Source organism: Eleutherodactylus coqui, chromosome 4, assembly GCF_035609145.1.
Source record: "Eleutherodactylus coqui strain aEleCoq1 chromosome 4, aEleCoq1.hap1, whole genome shotgun sequence".
NCBI classification, from domain to species: domain Eukaryota; kingdom Metazoa; phylum Chordata; class Amphibia; order Anura; family Eleutherodactylidae; genus Eleutherodactylus; species Eleutherodactylus coqui.
This window is the reverse complement of record NC_089840.1, coordinates 64587575-64603665: the sequence shown is the minus strand read 5'-3', so window position 1 is coordinate 64603665 and position 16091 is coordinate 64587575. Positions and strand designations below refer to the sequence as shown.

Below are 16091 nucleotides of genomic sequence, written 5' to 3'. Positions count from 1 at the left end.
TAGTCAATGAATGATATTTTGGCCCATGTAAATTCTATTTGGTACTTTGTTAGTTCAAGCCTAATTAAATGACAGGGAGCTGTAATTGTAATAATCAATGAAAAGTGACGAACAGCGCGCTCGATGGAAGCCATCCACACTCAAATAGAGCATGTTACGATTTTCCATCCACGAGCGGAAAATTACAATTGATTTCCGTTCGTGGACATGGGAAAGTGACTTGCAATAGCATATCTATGGGCAGTATTTGCTGCGGATCTGGAGCCGGACGCCCGCTCCGGATTCTGCAATGCAAATACGCCCATGTGCATTAGGTCCTAATTGGAGTACACATATTTGGTATTGTTATATGCAGGAGTGGGAGAATGTTTTTTTTTCTAAATCTATTTTTTTCACATTTATTACATTAAATTAGAAAAAGAAAAAAATTAAGAAAATTTGAAAGGGGTTCTTCTACTTCTAGCCCTTTTCAGACAGCTCCATTCTTGTGCAGTGGCTCAGGTTGGTACTGCAGGCTGAGTTCCATTCACTTTAATAGCAACTCAGCCTGTAGTACCAACCTGTGCCACTGCACAATGTATGGAGCTGTCTAAAAACAGCTAGAAGTAGCAGAACCCCTTGAAGCAATGCCTTTAGCATTGTGGATCAACTCCATGAAATGTGGAGCAGTTGATCACTGTTTTTTGAAAAATGCTGACATTTTTAAAACTCATGTAAAGTAGCTGATGGCTACTAGAAAACTAATGTGAATGAACTTCATGGTCCTTGTTCCTTTTTTTCTAGGTTGCTTCTGGGATTTATGATTGTAACAGCTTTCTTATCTATGTGGATCAGTAATACTGCTACAACAGCCATGATGATACCAATAGCGCAGGCTGTGCTTGAGCAACTTTATAGCTCTGAAGTAAAAGTAGAGGATTTAGTTGCTGATCAAGCAGAGAAGAATGAGAGCCAGCAGAATGGAACTGTCACCCAGCTAAATGGGGATGTCAAAATAGCGCCTAATAATGAGCAAAATGGAAATTTAAATCAAGCGTTTGAAATGCAAGAAAAAACGTTGACAAATGCAGAACCCATAAAAGAGGAGAAAAGTGAGTTTTGAACAAATGAACAATGCTACATTACATAAGTCATGGTTTTCAAATCTGGCACAGATCATGGCAAACAAACCTAAAACAGCGGGTTTAAATAAATGTATAATCTGTGATGTAAATCATTGGTTCTGGTTGTATAACTAGCCAGATCGAATTTAAAGAGAATTGCCCCCCAAATGTACAATTGGCCATTTATTAGTAAATCAGATTGTAGTTTGGTAATTATGTTTAAGGGCTTATTCAGACGTGTGTATATCGGCTGGGTTTTCACGCCCGGCCTATATACGCTTTCTCTCCCACTCACCGACTCTCCACTTCTCTCCTCCCCTCCGAGCGGTTTGCAATTAGAATGGGCGTGACAGGGGCAGAGCTAAGCTCCCACCGCCTCCCCGCCCCTTCTCCATAGCCAGCAATGGGAGTGGGCGGGACAGAGCGGAGCTTAGCTCTGCCCCTATCCCACCCCCTCCCATTAGAAACGTAGGAGTGGAGGAGAGAGGCAGAGAGCCGGTGAGTGGGATGCCCTCCGCATTGCTTAGATGGAAGCGTGTATCGGCCGGCTGTGAAAACGCCGGACGATATACACTCGTGGGAATAACCCTCTAAAGAGATATTGGCATTTTTCAGTTTTTTATGCCCCTCATTTTTGCAATAGGAAGCCAAGCCATCTTTAAAAAACACTGGTTGTTTCTCCACCTTTCAATTTTTTATTATTATTACTAATCTTTACATAGCGCCAACATATTTCGCAGCACTTTACAAATCAGAGGGTACATGTAGGGACAAAATCAGAAATTACATACAGTATTAAACAAAGCAACAATTTGAACAGGAGTGAGGACCCGGCTCACAAGAGCTTACAATCTATGGAAGTCAATTGAATTCAATCTGCCAATGGACATGAAGCCTTAGTCTGAAATCATTAGCAGAACGGTGAGCATGGGTAGGGTAGTAGACAGAGATAAGGAAAGACATACAGGGCAGAGCAACACTGTAAAGAGCTTTATGAATGACAATGATGAGTTTATATTATACCTAACTTTTCAGATGATTTTTCAGAATAACCTGCCATGTGTGTATGTACATGAGGAATAACACTATTCCTAGAGATTCCATGATTTGTACTTAGCATGGTTCTCTATTTTATCCTTCTGCACACTGTATTCTCAGTTCTCTCTGAACTGCTAAGAGGAGCCTAGCTGTAATGCTGTCTTTAGCGGAGGGGAGTGGGGGGGGGGAGAATGAGAGAGATATCTGTCTCCCCCCCCCCCCCCCGCTATCCCATGCTACCCCCCCCCCCCCCCCCCCGAGCATGTTCTGAGGAGGAGGCAGTTACTCGAGATGAGCGAGGCTCGCTCAAGTAACTCACCTTACTCAGCGTGCTCGCTCATCTCTAGCTGTCTTCTATACACTGCACACAGAAAACTGCAAATTGTGTTCTCTACCTGTCTGTGGCACACAGAAAGAGACATAACAGCAACATGTAACACAGTGTACAGTAGTATCGAGAAGTGTAGATGTGAATAAATAGCAGTAAATAACTCATCATTAGCTGTAAAAGCATATTTGAGTGTAAGTCTTTGCTTCTCTCCTTCTCCCTCATCTTCCCTCTGCTCTCATAGACTTCAATGAGCAGAATGATTCCTTCCCTTCCTACACTTCCTCTTCTCCGTTCTGCCATCTGCAGCAATTGAGGAGGAAGGGGGATCCCTAGTAGTCCAGCACTTTAGATTGATTATTCAGCACAAAAATATTATTCTAGGCAAATAGTATAAATTGATAGTTTTCAAGATGTTTCAAAAGTTACTGACCATTTAAATTGTATTCTGTAGTGGACAGTCAACCAGTCAAAGTTTGGCACAGGGAAGGGCATCAATGTACCAGTTTGACAGAAAGATGAACCTGATTGCTGCATTCAGAATGGATTGAAGCTGGGAGAGTTTAGTAAGGTGAAGTTCCAGATGATAAGATGAGGATGCATCATGGCAACAATAAGAATCTTTGATGTATCCTCAGTAAAAAGAAAGGCTAATTTTGGACATGATTTTGAGGTCGAGGTGATATGGGTGAGCAAGAGATTGAGTGTGGGGAGTAAAGGAAAGATCAGAGTCAAATATGACCTCAAAGCAGTGGGCAAACCACCTAGAAGTTATGGTAGGACCACACACTGAAATGGTAATAATATCCATTTTTGGGAAAAACACAAGTTCTGTTTTTGAAAGATTGAGTTTCAGATAGAGGGTGGTCATGATGCCAGGGACAGCAGATAAACAATCACTGGTGATTGGTAGTAGTAGAGGAGTGATGTCTTCGGAAGTGGTGTATCATTGGGTGTCATCAGTATAGAGATGTTACTGAAAACTGAATCTGCTGATAGTATATACAGTAGGGGCTGTGTAGATGGAAAAAGGAGAAGACCAGACTCTTAGCAACTCCAACAGCAAGGGGAAAAGGAGAAGACATAGAGCCGGCAAATGATATACTGAACAAGCGAGGTGGGAAGAAAACCAAAGGAGAAAATATGTCAAATATTAGGCTTTAGGTGGAAATTTGCTGTAAAGATTCACTTTTTTGCATTGGATATGCAGTGAAAGTGAGCTCTGAAGTAGCCTCCTGTGTTAAAATATATAGGTTTTTTAAAATACCATTTTACTTTTTTCAAAACTTTTTAAATGGACATATAATTGCAAACTTTGTATTTTAGGCACCACATTAGTTGATATTGATCTAGACGATGACAAACTGAAAAAGGAGAAGCAAGCTCGTAGACTACAGAAGCACCTCAGACTCTGTAAAGGAATGAGCCTCTGTGTATGTTACTCTGCTAGCATTGGTGGCATTGCAACACTAACTGGCACCACACCCAACCTTGTCATGAAAGGACAGATGGACGAGTAGGTACTTGTATTTTTCAAGTGGAACAGAAATGCATAAATTGAAAGCCATCACATATAAATGATGCCATGTAAATAGTAACAGGTAATCAAGAAATTCCAGAGAGACCTCCTTTTCACGAGTGTTAGATTTCATATCTATATTGGTAAGGTAAAATATTGATTGAAAACAGTACATTAGTTGAATTTCATACTTTTTTAAAACTTTGCTCTAAGATACATGGACAACACCACAAATTACCACAAAGTCAAAGGTGTGCATGCAATAAAGATACAACGGGGCTCTGGGAGATAGAGGATCCAGTCCTGTTCATCTTATCCTCAATGTTACTAAGCAAAGGGATTTGCTACCCTTTGGGTAGAAAGAATTTATGCAGTACACTCCTCACCAGAGGAGTGGCATTGTTAGCAAACAAGGGGATGGAGAGTTGGCCCAAAGATGATAAAGTTTTAATTAACTTTTAAACATTGGTGCCACAGTCTGGATGTCGTTGTCAAAAGGCCCATCAACATGTACTTTGAGCTCTTGGTGGAGAAAGAACCACATTGTGAGTCATGCCCCACTTAAAGTTGAGGCTTCGAGAGATGTGGAAGGCCATACAAGCTGGGCTCTGTGGGTCACAATACACTCTTTAAAATGTTCCAGGTTGGGAAATCAGATGGAGTAAGGAGGATGTTGCCGCTCATGGAAGACACCTTGCCCTCATTCCTTGTTCTGACCAGAGCAATTTCCGAATGCTCTGCCCAGTCATGAAGGATGTGGTCAAGGTGGTTTGGCAATGCACCCCTGACAGCGAACTAAAAGATGCATGAACTTTTTAGCAAGATTTATTTTCTAGCTAAAAAGGGGGTCTTATAGTCTGGAAAATACAGTACTGAGCACTATACACAGTTTTTTTTTATAATGGCATAACATATGCAATAGTATGGCATAAAGTTGCATACATCAGAGGCTCTATACTTTGTGTATAGCACATGACAGAGCCTTACTTTTAGATAAAAGCACAATTTTACTGAAAATCTTTTTTTTTTTAAATTGTTCTATCACGATAATCTCTTCTATAATTTTCACCGAGTTCATCAGAATGGGAACTGCTTTTATTTAATGACATTACTAGAGTTGAGCGAACGTACTCTGCCGAGCTTGATGCTCGTTCGAGTATTAGCGTACTCGATGGTGCTCGTTACTCGAATGAGCATCAAGCTGTGTTCGACCCCGCCCCAGTCTTTTGCTCCTCCCCGCTGTGACGTGCCTGTCTTGGCCCCTCCCCGACGCGACGCAGCACGCGCCATTGGCAAATTTTTTGTCTGGCAGGGGGAGAGAGAGAGAGAGAGAGAGAGAGACAAACCCAGGGGAAAAAAAAGCTCTGCACCCGACGTCCCACATACAAAAATGCTCGAGTCTCCCATTGTAGTCAATGGGGTTCGTTACTCGAGTAGAGCTCTCGAATTTTACGAAAAGCTCAACTTGAATAACACGAACTCGAGCATTTGGGTGCTCGCTCATCTCTAGACATTACATTTTTGTTTTTTTGAGGGTGAAGGGGGGGTCCAGATTTAAGAAACTATCTATGATATCTATACAACTCTGAGTACAAAATGTGCATTATGGTGTTTGGCTCTTGAATAATGCATCTCAAATGTACTGTGTTCTTTCTACTGTATTTCAGACTGTTTCCTGATAACCATGATGTAATCAATTTTGCTTCATGGTTTGGATTTGCCTTCCCTACGATGATTATACTTCTTGCTCTCTCCTGGATATGGCTTCAGTTTCTGTTCCTGGGAACTAAGTAAGTATTTGCTGTTTTTTAATCACTAAATGTGAGAACCAAAAATAATGTTAAATTGACCTTTTCAGTTAGGATAATATACTGGACTATATGTTTGTTCCCATATAAAAAATGGAAATGATTTAGCTCTCCTCTCCTCTTCCCAGCGACATTCAGATCACTTCGGCAAAGCCTTTAATTAGACCAGCTTCACCGCCCAGTCCTAGCGGTATTTGTATGCAAAAAATATCTGGTTTTACATGTATGGGCTGTATTACTTCCCAAGTCCCTATAGGATCTCAGATAAGAAATAAGTTCTTAGGGTTTCTTTTTACTTGGTCCAAAATGCTAAGGAGGAGTAATGAGCAAATCGGTTGACAGATAGCAGAAGAGGGGCTAATTGAATTTCTACTGTGGGCCTTAGTTCCATGGTGTACATCACTTTTTAGACCTTACTAAAGCAAAGTCATTCAAACATTGATGATTCTTTCCATCTATTATTGGAAAACAGGCAATAGCTTTGTGGTAGACATTGCTGAACACTAAACATGTGCAGCGTCTAAGCGGAAAGCCGGCCGTTGCGGAGGAGAATGCAGGGTTCTCAAGATGGTTATCATGGGTGGCTCTGTGATCTCCCCCCGACAATATTGGAACGTGACCCAGCTTGCTCGCGCTCAGTGCAAAAAGAACAGGCAGATGTAAATGGTGGTAATGAGTCACGTGGCGCCAGTACCTCCTTTCAAGCAAACGGTTGTTTGTAGTTAAATAACAGAGTCCACAGTCGAAAGAGATAGTTTTTCTTTACTCACATAATCCAACTTTGACTTTACAAAAATAAAGTAGGTTGACGGTCTGAGACATAACACTTCTGGCTGGCTTCCTTCTAATTCAACTCTGTTAAACACACACACACTCGTTTTCCTAGGAGGCACTTTTCTTCCTGAAATCTAGGTGTCTTCAGTCCAAGTTATCTGATAGGCGATCCCCAGGAGTACACTCCTGACATGGTGGGTCAAGACACAGCTCTCTTTTATCTTACTTGCTAGTTACTTCTTCCAACTTGTCATAGCAGGAACCTTTACTCTGAGCTTCAGTCTGTAGGGGATATATCCCACGGAAAGTTAGACCTCCTGCTGACATGCTCTCCTCCAACGACTACATCTTTGCACTTCTCCAACTCTCGATTCTGTCTTCCAAATTCTCCTAAACTCCCACAATGCCACACACAACAACAAGTTAGGGAAGACAGATTTGCCAGTACAAAGCTTGCTAGCATCAACATAGAACACACAGATACACAAGTACACACAGATACACAAACATGAGCCTGACACATAACAAAGACACCCCAACTCTGGGCCACCACACATGATTCTAAATTTTCAGTTTTTCAATAAAATTACTGTTACCCAGACAATAAACCTTTAGTCTAATTTATCTCTATTTGCTGTTCTGTTGTTTATTAGTGTCTGGGAAGAACCATTTTAGGCGGGGGAGAGGCTGGCTATAATGTTCCCCAATGGCATGAATGACCATAAGAAGTAAAAAATGTTCTCCCTCCATGATCATTACTCCCCCACCCCCCAAATCTTTAATTCTGAAAACCTCCATAAAAATATGGACATATCTATAATGACCTCTTCTATGTTTTTTAGCTACATGCCGAATTTACATTTTGTATTTATGCCAGGAACCTGAAATGGTCTCAAGAGAAGACTTGACTGTTATATACAATAATATTGTGGCTCAATTTGATTGTTCTCCTCCTAGATTTAAGAAAAACTTTGGCTGTGGTGGAAAACCTGAAGATAAGGAAAGAGAGAAGCGAGCCTATGGCGTTATTTGTTTGGAGCACAAGAAGCTCGGAGCCATGACCTTTGCAGAAATCAATGTTCTAGTTATGTTCATCTTGCTGGTTATTCTGTGGTTTACAAGGCACCCAGGCTTCATGCCCGGTTGGGCAACCATCAGTTTTAACAAAGGTGGAAAAGAGTAAGTACTGTGAATAATGTGATTTTCAAAGGAGCAATAGACCGTGCTTTGCTGAAAATAATATGGTGTTTATTGAAAGCATCTTTACATGGGCAAAACCAGAAATTCCTTAAACCCATAATCATGTTCTCTGCACAGTCTCTTGATCATTACCTCTGATTGCTATGCGTGACTTTATATAAGTGGAAACTCTCACAATCCTTTTCAGGGACTCTCAATAAAACCAGTGATGGTAAGTGATATTATTTCACAAAACAAAACATATTAACCCTTTCCAATCCAATTTGTAGCCTGGTATTCCTAGAGTGGCTTACTCTTTTTCTGCCATTATACAACAGCACTATCTGCTGGCTAAAGCCAGTACTGCATGAGGTGACACGTTGGATAGGCTCCGTCAGCAGAGAGGCTGGCAATATACAGTAAGAGAACCCCGACAGATGTTTACCAACACCGGAGCTGTACAAGCCTTAAATCATAATGTCTTCAGACGTCAGACAGTGGATTGGAAAGGGTTAACACATTTTTCTCAGCTGTAATACTTTGTTCCAAGGTGGCAAAACCAAAAATAAAGGAAGCGATAGAGCACTAGGTGGCCAGGCCTAGGTTGCTGAACCTCGTGGTAACTGTTTGTCCCATTGTTTTGGATCATTGTGTACAAATGTCCTAAGCATACTCTTCAAGGCTTGGTTGTATGGTTCTGCTAGCCCATCTAGTAGATAGGCTGTGTTTATTCCAACCAGGAGAACTCATGCACCACAACTAAGGTTACAAATAGAGATGAGCGAGCGTACTCACTAAGGGCAAATACTCGAGTGAGTACTGCCTTTTTCGAGTACATGCCTGCTTGTCTCAAAAAAGATTTGGGGGGTGAGCGGTGAGTTGCGGGAGTGAGCACGGGGGAGCGGGGAGAGGGACAGATCTCCCCCCCCCCCCCCCCCGTTCCTCCCCGCTCTCCCCCGCCGCTCCCCACCTCCCGCCGGCACCCGAATCTTTTGAGACGAGTGGGCAGGTACTCGCAAAAGGCAATACTCACTCGAGTATTTGCCCTTAGTGAGTACGCTCGCTCATCTCTAGTTACAAACATAAAAGCAATGTTTGACAAAGAAGAAGCAATTTATGACTTCACTAGTGCATGTACTAGTCATTTGATAGAATTACTACCCACATCACTGAGCTAATACATTTTTTTTACTAATATATGACTTTAAGTTCTTCCTTCTCCACATTTGTGTGTTTTTTCCCCTTACTAAATATTTTTTGTGCGGTATTTAGGGCTTTAACATTGATGGCAAATCCATACGGTCACGCTGTTTATCGGTGGAAAAACCTGAGGTTGAACCCCGATCAGCACTAAGCTTGTACCCCACACTGATCTAACATTGATGACCTACTGTATCCTAGGTATAGACCCTCAGTATCATATTCCAGGAAAATCTCATTAAATGCTAACTAGTATGGTATTATGTTGGTTTCCCTGTACCTGTATGTTCAGTATATGGATATCATCCAATCCATTGTACTAATTGGTGCCACCAGGAATTGTGGAAGGTACTTGACTTTTGTGTTTGACCATATGGAGTCATTACAGCACCCCATTTATCTCTTATTGTCATCCTAATGAAAGCATAACTGTCAATTCAGAAAACTGCTGTGGCCCTTCAGCTGTGATTGGGCCTGTTTCTCACAGCCTTGTCTGTTCTTGATTAAAAATATACCCATTACTGTCTATGGAAAGTGATTAAAATGTGGATGCGCCTGTACTGCATCTGTATTGGATCAGTATTTGCATTCACTGGAATTATTTTTTGTTGGGAATAATACAGATTAGAGATGAGCGAGTATACTCGCTAAGGCACATTACTCGAGCGAGACGTGCCTTAGCCGAGTATCTTCCCGCTCGTCTCTAAAGATTCGGGGGCCAGCGCGGCTGACAGGTGAGTTGCGGCGGGGAGCAGGGGGAAGCGGGGGGGGAGAGAGGGAGAGAGAGATCTCCCCTCCGTTCCTCCCCGCTCTCCCCCGCCACCCCCCGCCTCCCGCCCGCCCCCGAATCTTAAGAGACGAGTGGGGAGATACTCGGCTAAGGCACTACTCGCTCGAGTAATGTGCCTTAGCGAGTATACTCGCTCATCTCTAATGAAGATCCATAATTGCCAAGTAGAAAGTCAAACCAATGAAAGCAAATGGAGGGAAATATTGGAGGGAAATATTAATGCAATTTCATCTGTAATACATTCGTGCAACAGACATATAATAATACACTCGTGTGAAACTGGCCTAAACTTTAACTCTCCTTATATGTTTTTCAGCTATGTCACAGATGCAACCGTTGCAGTATTCATAGCCCTCATGTTGTTTCTATTTCCGTCTGAATTGCCCTCACGTAAGCGCCAGGAACCCCAGCATGAAGGTAAATCTCATACATTTTACTTCATTAATACTGGTATATAACAAGGGATCCATTTTGACAGTAACAATAACTACTGCAGATTTTAGATTTCCACCAATGTTTTAATAAGTTGAATGGACTAGAATAGTGTGATTCAGCCATTCTTCCAATTTTTTCCATAGATGCCAAAATAACATATTTAAAGTAGTGAAACCATTTTTCCTTAGAAAACATTGCAGAAAAAGTTCTTGCGCACTGCCTTACCCGTATACAGCTCTAGGTATATGCTGACTCTTGGTATGGCAACTAAGGAGCATCTTATCCACATTGAAATCGGCCCAGGTATGTGCTCAGGATTAGTATTGACAAGAGAAGTGGTAACTGCATGTCCTTATGATTTATTCCTTACCCAGTATCAATGCCATACTTACTAACCTTTAGAACCCCAAATTCCAGATGTTTAAGCCCTGCCATGAGAAACACACAAGAACGCTTGCAAAATGACCGAAAATACTTCCAAATACCCACTTTTTGCTGTACTATAAAGGGTTGAAATCTACTCTTTCTTCACAAAATAAACCTTAAAGCTATGGGTTCTGTTCACACTGGAGTAGTGTACAATATTCATAATACATATAATGGATCCACTTTGATCATTTTTGTAAGGGCATCCCAATTGATAGTCAATGATAAGTGACAGTTTTATTGTCGACCTTGTGCTTTAATACTGACCAGTGGGCATTACGATCGTTCAGAAACAAGTCAATGATGATGATAATTGGTAATGTTAATGGGCATTTAAAAGAGGCATATTCATGCTTAGTGCCAAGGGCAGCATGAGCTACCATATAAATATGACCCTGACTGTGTGTCCCCTGACCTGGTATCTCTTCAAGCAGTACTTGGAGCAGTCTCCTATCGTACCAAAAGTAACTGGACACCTGGGCAAGAATCAAAAGTAGTATTTATTTCCATATGATCATACTTAGTGGGGCTCCTTTGGCCCTAATGACATTGGATATGGTATACTTTCCAGCCGGCACTTCCCCCCATTCATCATGCAAACATCTGACAAGTTCTCTCAAAAAGGATGGACGCTGTTCTTTTTTCCTGACTTGACATTCTAGTTCATCCCTAAGATGTTTAGTAGCGCTCAGGTTCAGGGTTCAGTTGTGCAGCCAGTCCAATTGTCGAATATCCACATCCTCAAACCAATATAAAACAGTGTTGGATTTGTATTAAGGCGTGTTGTCTTGTTAGATGTTTGTTTGACCATTTCCAGAGTACAGATAGTCCCCGACTTGCGAACATTCGAGTTACGAATTTCGCAAGATACGAACTATCTGTTCTGCACAGTATGATGTAATGCTATGGCATTACATAATACTGCGCAGGGACCGGACAGGCTTCTATCAAGCCTGATAGAAGCCTGTCCGGTCAGATCGCGGCTGCTAGGCAGCCGGGGGCCTTCTGAAAGGCCCTAGGGCTGTCTATGCAGAGCGCCTAGCAAGCCGTGCGCTTGATGGGCACTCTGCATAGGCAGCCCTGGAGCCTTTCAGGAGGTCCCCGGCTGCCTAGCAACCACACAGCGTCCCGCGATCTCATCGTGGGACGCTGTACGGGCCCCCTGAACGTCGGGTGTAGGCTGTTTCTTACAGCGGGCACCCGGCGGCAGCAGTTCCGACGAGCCGCTCGGCAGAACTGTTAACACTTTAAATACCGCTGTCAGAGCGGTATTTAAAGTGTTAACAGTTCCGAGAAGCGGCGTGGCTCGTCGGAACTGCTGCCGCCGGGTGCCCGCTGTAAGAAACAGCCGGCACCCGACGTTGTATGGAGCGGGATCCACCTGCGATCCCGCTCCATACAAGCATTTGTTCGGACTTGCGAACAAATCGACTTGCAGACAGGTTCCTGGAACGGAACCTGTTCACAAGTAGGGGACTAACTGTATTGCCATATTGTCAGCAGCACATTATTGTCTAGAATGTCATGGCACACCATCATAGTCCTTGCCACCACAACGAACAGTCAAAGACCATGCCACATAAAAAATCCGCAGACTATAACGGACCCTCCACCTTACTTACCTGTTGGCACAACACACTCAGGTAGAAGGTGTTACCCAGGCTCCTCCACACCCAGGTACAAACATCTAATTTGAAGATTGAGTAGCTGAATTCATCACTCCATGGAACATTTTTCTATTGCTCAACTGACCAATGGGAGCGCTTCCTTGCATCATTATACATGGGTCGATGCATCTTCTTTGAGAGAACTTGCGAGATGTTTGCAAGATGAATGACGGAAAATACCAGCTGAAGTGTATCAGATGTTACTAGAAAGTACAGTATGCCACGGACAGTATCCAGCGTCATTAGTATCAAAGGAGCCTCACTAAGTATTAACATATGTAAATAGATACTACTTTTGATTCTTTTCTGAGGTGTCTAATTACTTTTAGTAGGATAGTGAATATAATGCTTGCACCCCTTGGCTCCATATTGCGTGTAATACAGAGTATGAAGGGTAGAACCTAATATTTCTTTAAGAAGCGCAAATTCTATCTGCAGTTGTTTACGGTAGCTTTCCTGTTCTATGAATTGTCATTGACTTGATCCTCCGTAATAAAATGGTGTCAGATTCTGCAGAAATGATCAGATAAGGGATTATACGAATTAAACATTTTACTTGACTTAGCATTTTATATCCTGTTATTCATCAGTTATTATCATAGGTGAACTGTGTTGAAAGAATCTTCTACTGTGTGCACCAATAAAGTTCTGATGTCAGATCTCCGTAGATAGGAATAATGCTTACTTGCAAAAAAAAAAGCATTATCTCTCTATAAAGGGCATATATAACTGTCCTCAGATGTAGAAACAAGATAAACCTTCCCCCAGTGAACGCAGCAAATATTTTAAATAGTTCTAGTGTTTGACCCTGAATTATAAATCCCTCTGGGTACAAAGTTTTGAACTTTTTGTAACAAATTCCCGGTTAAAGAATTCAGTTTGGTCTTTAATAGAGAGGAGCGAGCACCCAAATGCTCGGGTCCATGTTATTCGAGTAGAGCTTTTCGTAATATTCGAGAGCTCTACTCGAGTAACGAACCCCATTGACTACAATGGGAGACTCGAGCATTTTTGTATGTGGGACGCCGGGTGCTGAGCTTTTTTTTCCTAGGTTCGTCCGTCTCTCTCTTTCTCTCTCCTGCCTGTCAGACAAAAAATTTGCCAATGACGAGCGCTGCGTCGTGGTGGGAGGAGCCAAAACAGGCACGTCAAGGCGGGGAGGAGCCAAAAACTGGGGCGGGGTCGAACACGGCTTGATGCTCGTTCGAGTAACGAGCACCATCGAGTACGCTAATACTCGAACGAGCGTCAAGCTCGGCAGGGTATGCTCACTCAACTCTAGTCCTTAACCTACAATTTGATGTCACAATCATAATTATGATTAAGGGTTGCAATGACTGCCTGCCCCATCTGCAATCTTGATCCCACTCCGAGACAGCTATTGCTGTCATCTGGCTGACAAGTATGATTATTCTGTACCACCAGTCTATGTTGCCCTAAGAATAGGCAGCCCTGGTATACCAGCTGGCATTTCATGATACTGTCATATATCAAGAGAGTTCCAAATGACAAAAATAAATTCAAGATATTGCTGTTACGCCTATAGGATGCAAGGAAATACTTTTCATGTCATAATTGAAAAAACAACCCTTAAAGAGGACCTTGACAAGCAGGATGGGCTGCATAGGTTTACAACTGCATCTTCACTCTTTGATACGACTGTATTTTTATCTTTCTCGCAGACCCCTGTCCACCTGCACTAGCTCCCAATACCTATGAGGCTTGACACTAGTCAACTGTTGAGTGGGTTGTCTCTACCACTCAGTGTCAATGACTGATGTGATGTTTGATTGATACTAAGTAGTGGAGATTGCCCATTTGACAGTAGACCAGTATCAGGCTTTGAAAGTAACAGGATCTTTTGTGGGTGAACAGGGGACTACAAGAAAAATAAAACCCCTGGAGGAATCTGTGAGGACCTGGTTGCCAAAGTTTGTACCCCCTCATGCTTTGAAGTAAAAAGTAGGAAACTTTGTAGAATACTTAGATGGATGGCTAAAACCTTTTGGCATTATAGTGGTGTCTGCAGGCCATCTTGGTGGCAGCCATATTGAATTCAGCCCAAGTAACTTCAATGGAAAGCGGGTAATGGGATACAGGGCAAGCAGTTCCCAGTATGACTTGGACACTACCAGTTTTCCTGAACTTCTGAAACAGTTCATGCACTTGCTGGCTGTCTTCATGGGTGTTCTCGATTGAAAGCCTCGGCTACCGCAAGTGATCTTCTGTTATTTAATTTTGTCCTGGGTTGTTAATGGCATATTATGGTACCTGAAAAGATACGAAATTAGTGTTTTCTATACCCCATAATTCAACAGAACTTTATTAATACTAATCATGCGTGTAGCGCAAAAACAGTTGCAGGTATTTAAAAACTGACTGAACCTATCAATTTCTGATGCAATTCTACCCTTAAATCATGTATCCCATAACCCCATTTCCATTGAAGTTTCTTAGGCTGATTATAAGATGGTTGCCAACACATTGGCCAACAGGCACCACCATAGTACCAAAAGGTTTTCCTACACTCATCTAATTGTGGTACAAAGTTTCCAACTTGTATCTCCTTACATCCAGAAGATAATGTGAGTGGCCCTCACTTTTGAATCATCCAGGAGTACTAGATCCAGTGACCTCATGTCACTGCCCTGTTACCATTCTTTAGAAATTCAGATTTTACAAACATACATGTACACTGGAGTACTTACATGCAGTAACTTTCTTACTCTTTAGATTTTTTCCTTATTTGAACAACTTGTGTTACGTATTTTGCTGAGTTACAAAAGAAAGTTTAGGGCAACATGTAGACATAAATCATGCATACTGGAGTCACCAGCCAATGCGCCAACTAAATGCAGGTGTTGCATGATCCTTGTGAAGGACACCACACATCTGATTATGTCTGTGGGTAATACACTGAACTTTCCAGTATTGGGTCCTAGATTTAAGTCTGGCCAAGGACTTCATTTGCATGGTAGTTGTATGTCCCCCCTGTACTTTGGTGGGATTCCTCCATGTTCTTGGATTCCCTCCAATACTTTAAAAACATGTCCCTTGAAGCACACACGTGAATACTTGAGATAGGGAATTTAGATTGTGAGTCCTATATAAACAATAGGAAATCAATAATAGAGTGGCAAATATAGGTTGCCTAATCAACTCATGAATAAAACACTTAATGTACAAAAATGTATCTGCCAATATTTTTGCAGTATTATCTATAAATCTAATTTTTTTTTTTTGCTCCTGTGTTTAAATTAGGTAAAAAGGGTAAATTTCGACGCCCCCGAGCACTTTTGGACTGGACGATTGTAAACCAGAAAATGCCATGGAACATTGTTATTCTTTTGGGAGGAGGATTTGCCCTAGCTAAAGGCAGTGAGGTAAGTCATCTACACACATGAACTGCTTGTGGGATTCCAGTTATTGCGTTTGTACAAATATAGCAAGGTTTAAACCTTAAAATGTTAAGATAGCTTTCTATGCCACACTTTAATTACCCTTTTAATTGTTTTTTCAACGGCTTTCGTTGTATTAAGATAACAATAGCTTTTCAATAGCTTAAAGGAGATGTCCCGCGCCGAAACGGGTTTTTTTTTTTTTAAACCCCCCCCCCCGTTCGGCGCGAGACAACCCCGATGCAGGGGTTAAAAAAACCACCCGCACAGCGCTTACCTGAATCCCGGCGGTCCGGCGTCTTCATACTCACCTGCTGAAGATGGCCGCCGGGATCCTCTATCTTCATGGACCGCAGGGCTTCTGTGCGGTCCATTGCCGATTCCAGCCTCCTGATTGGCTGGAATCGGCACGTGACGGGGCGCAGC

The 16091-nt window shown here is 42.2% G+C and overlaps 2 protein-coding genes across 2 annotated transcripts in view; both read left to right on the top strand.

Moving 5' to 3' along the window:
* LRRC75A (leucine rich repeat containing 75A) overlaps nt 1-9613 on the top strand; it is a 454790-nt gene extending 445177 nt beyond the window's left edge. Inside the window, exon 5 of the mRNA XM_066599605.1 lies at nt 9573-9613. The gene's annotated coding sequence lies outside the window, so the exon portion shown is untranslated. The remainder of the gene's footprint in view (nt 1-9572) is intronic.
* The window catches only part of SLC13A2 (solute carrier family 13 member 2), a 53924-nt gene that overhangs the window by 17256 nt on the left and 20577 nt on the right, over nt 1-16091 (top strand). The window contains exons 4-9 of the mRNA XM_066599604.1: nt 784-1091; nt 3796-3985; nt 5656-5778; nt 7528-7749; nt 10056-10156; nt 15529-15650. Coding sequence (XP_066455701.1) covers nt 784-1091; nt 3796-3985; nt 5656-5778; nt 7528-7749; nt 10056-10156; nt 15529-15650 — 1066 coding nt within the window. The remainder of the gene's footprint in view (nt 1-783; nt 1092-3795; nt 3986-5655; nt 5779-7527; nt 7750-10055; nt 10157-15528; nt 15651-16091) is intronic.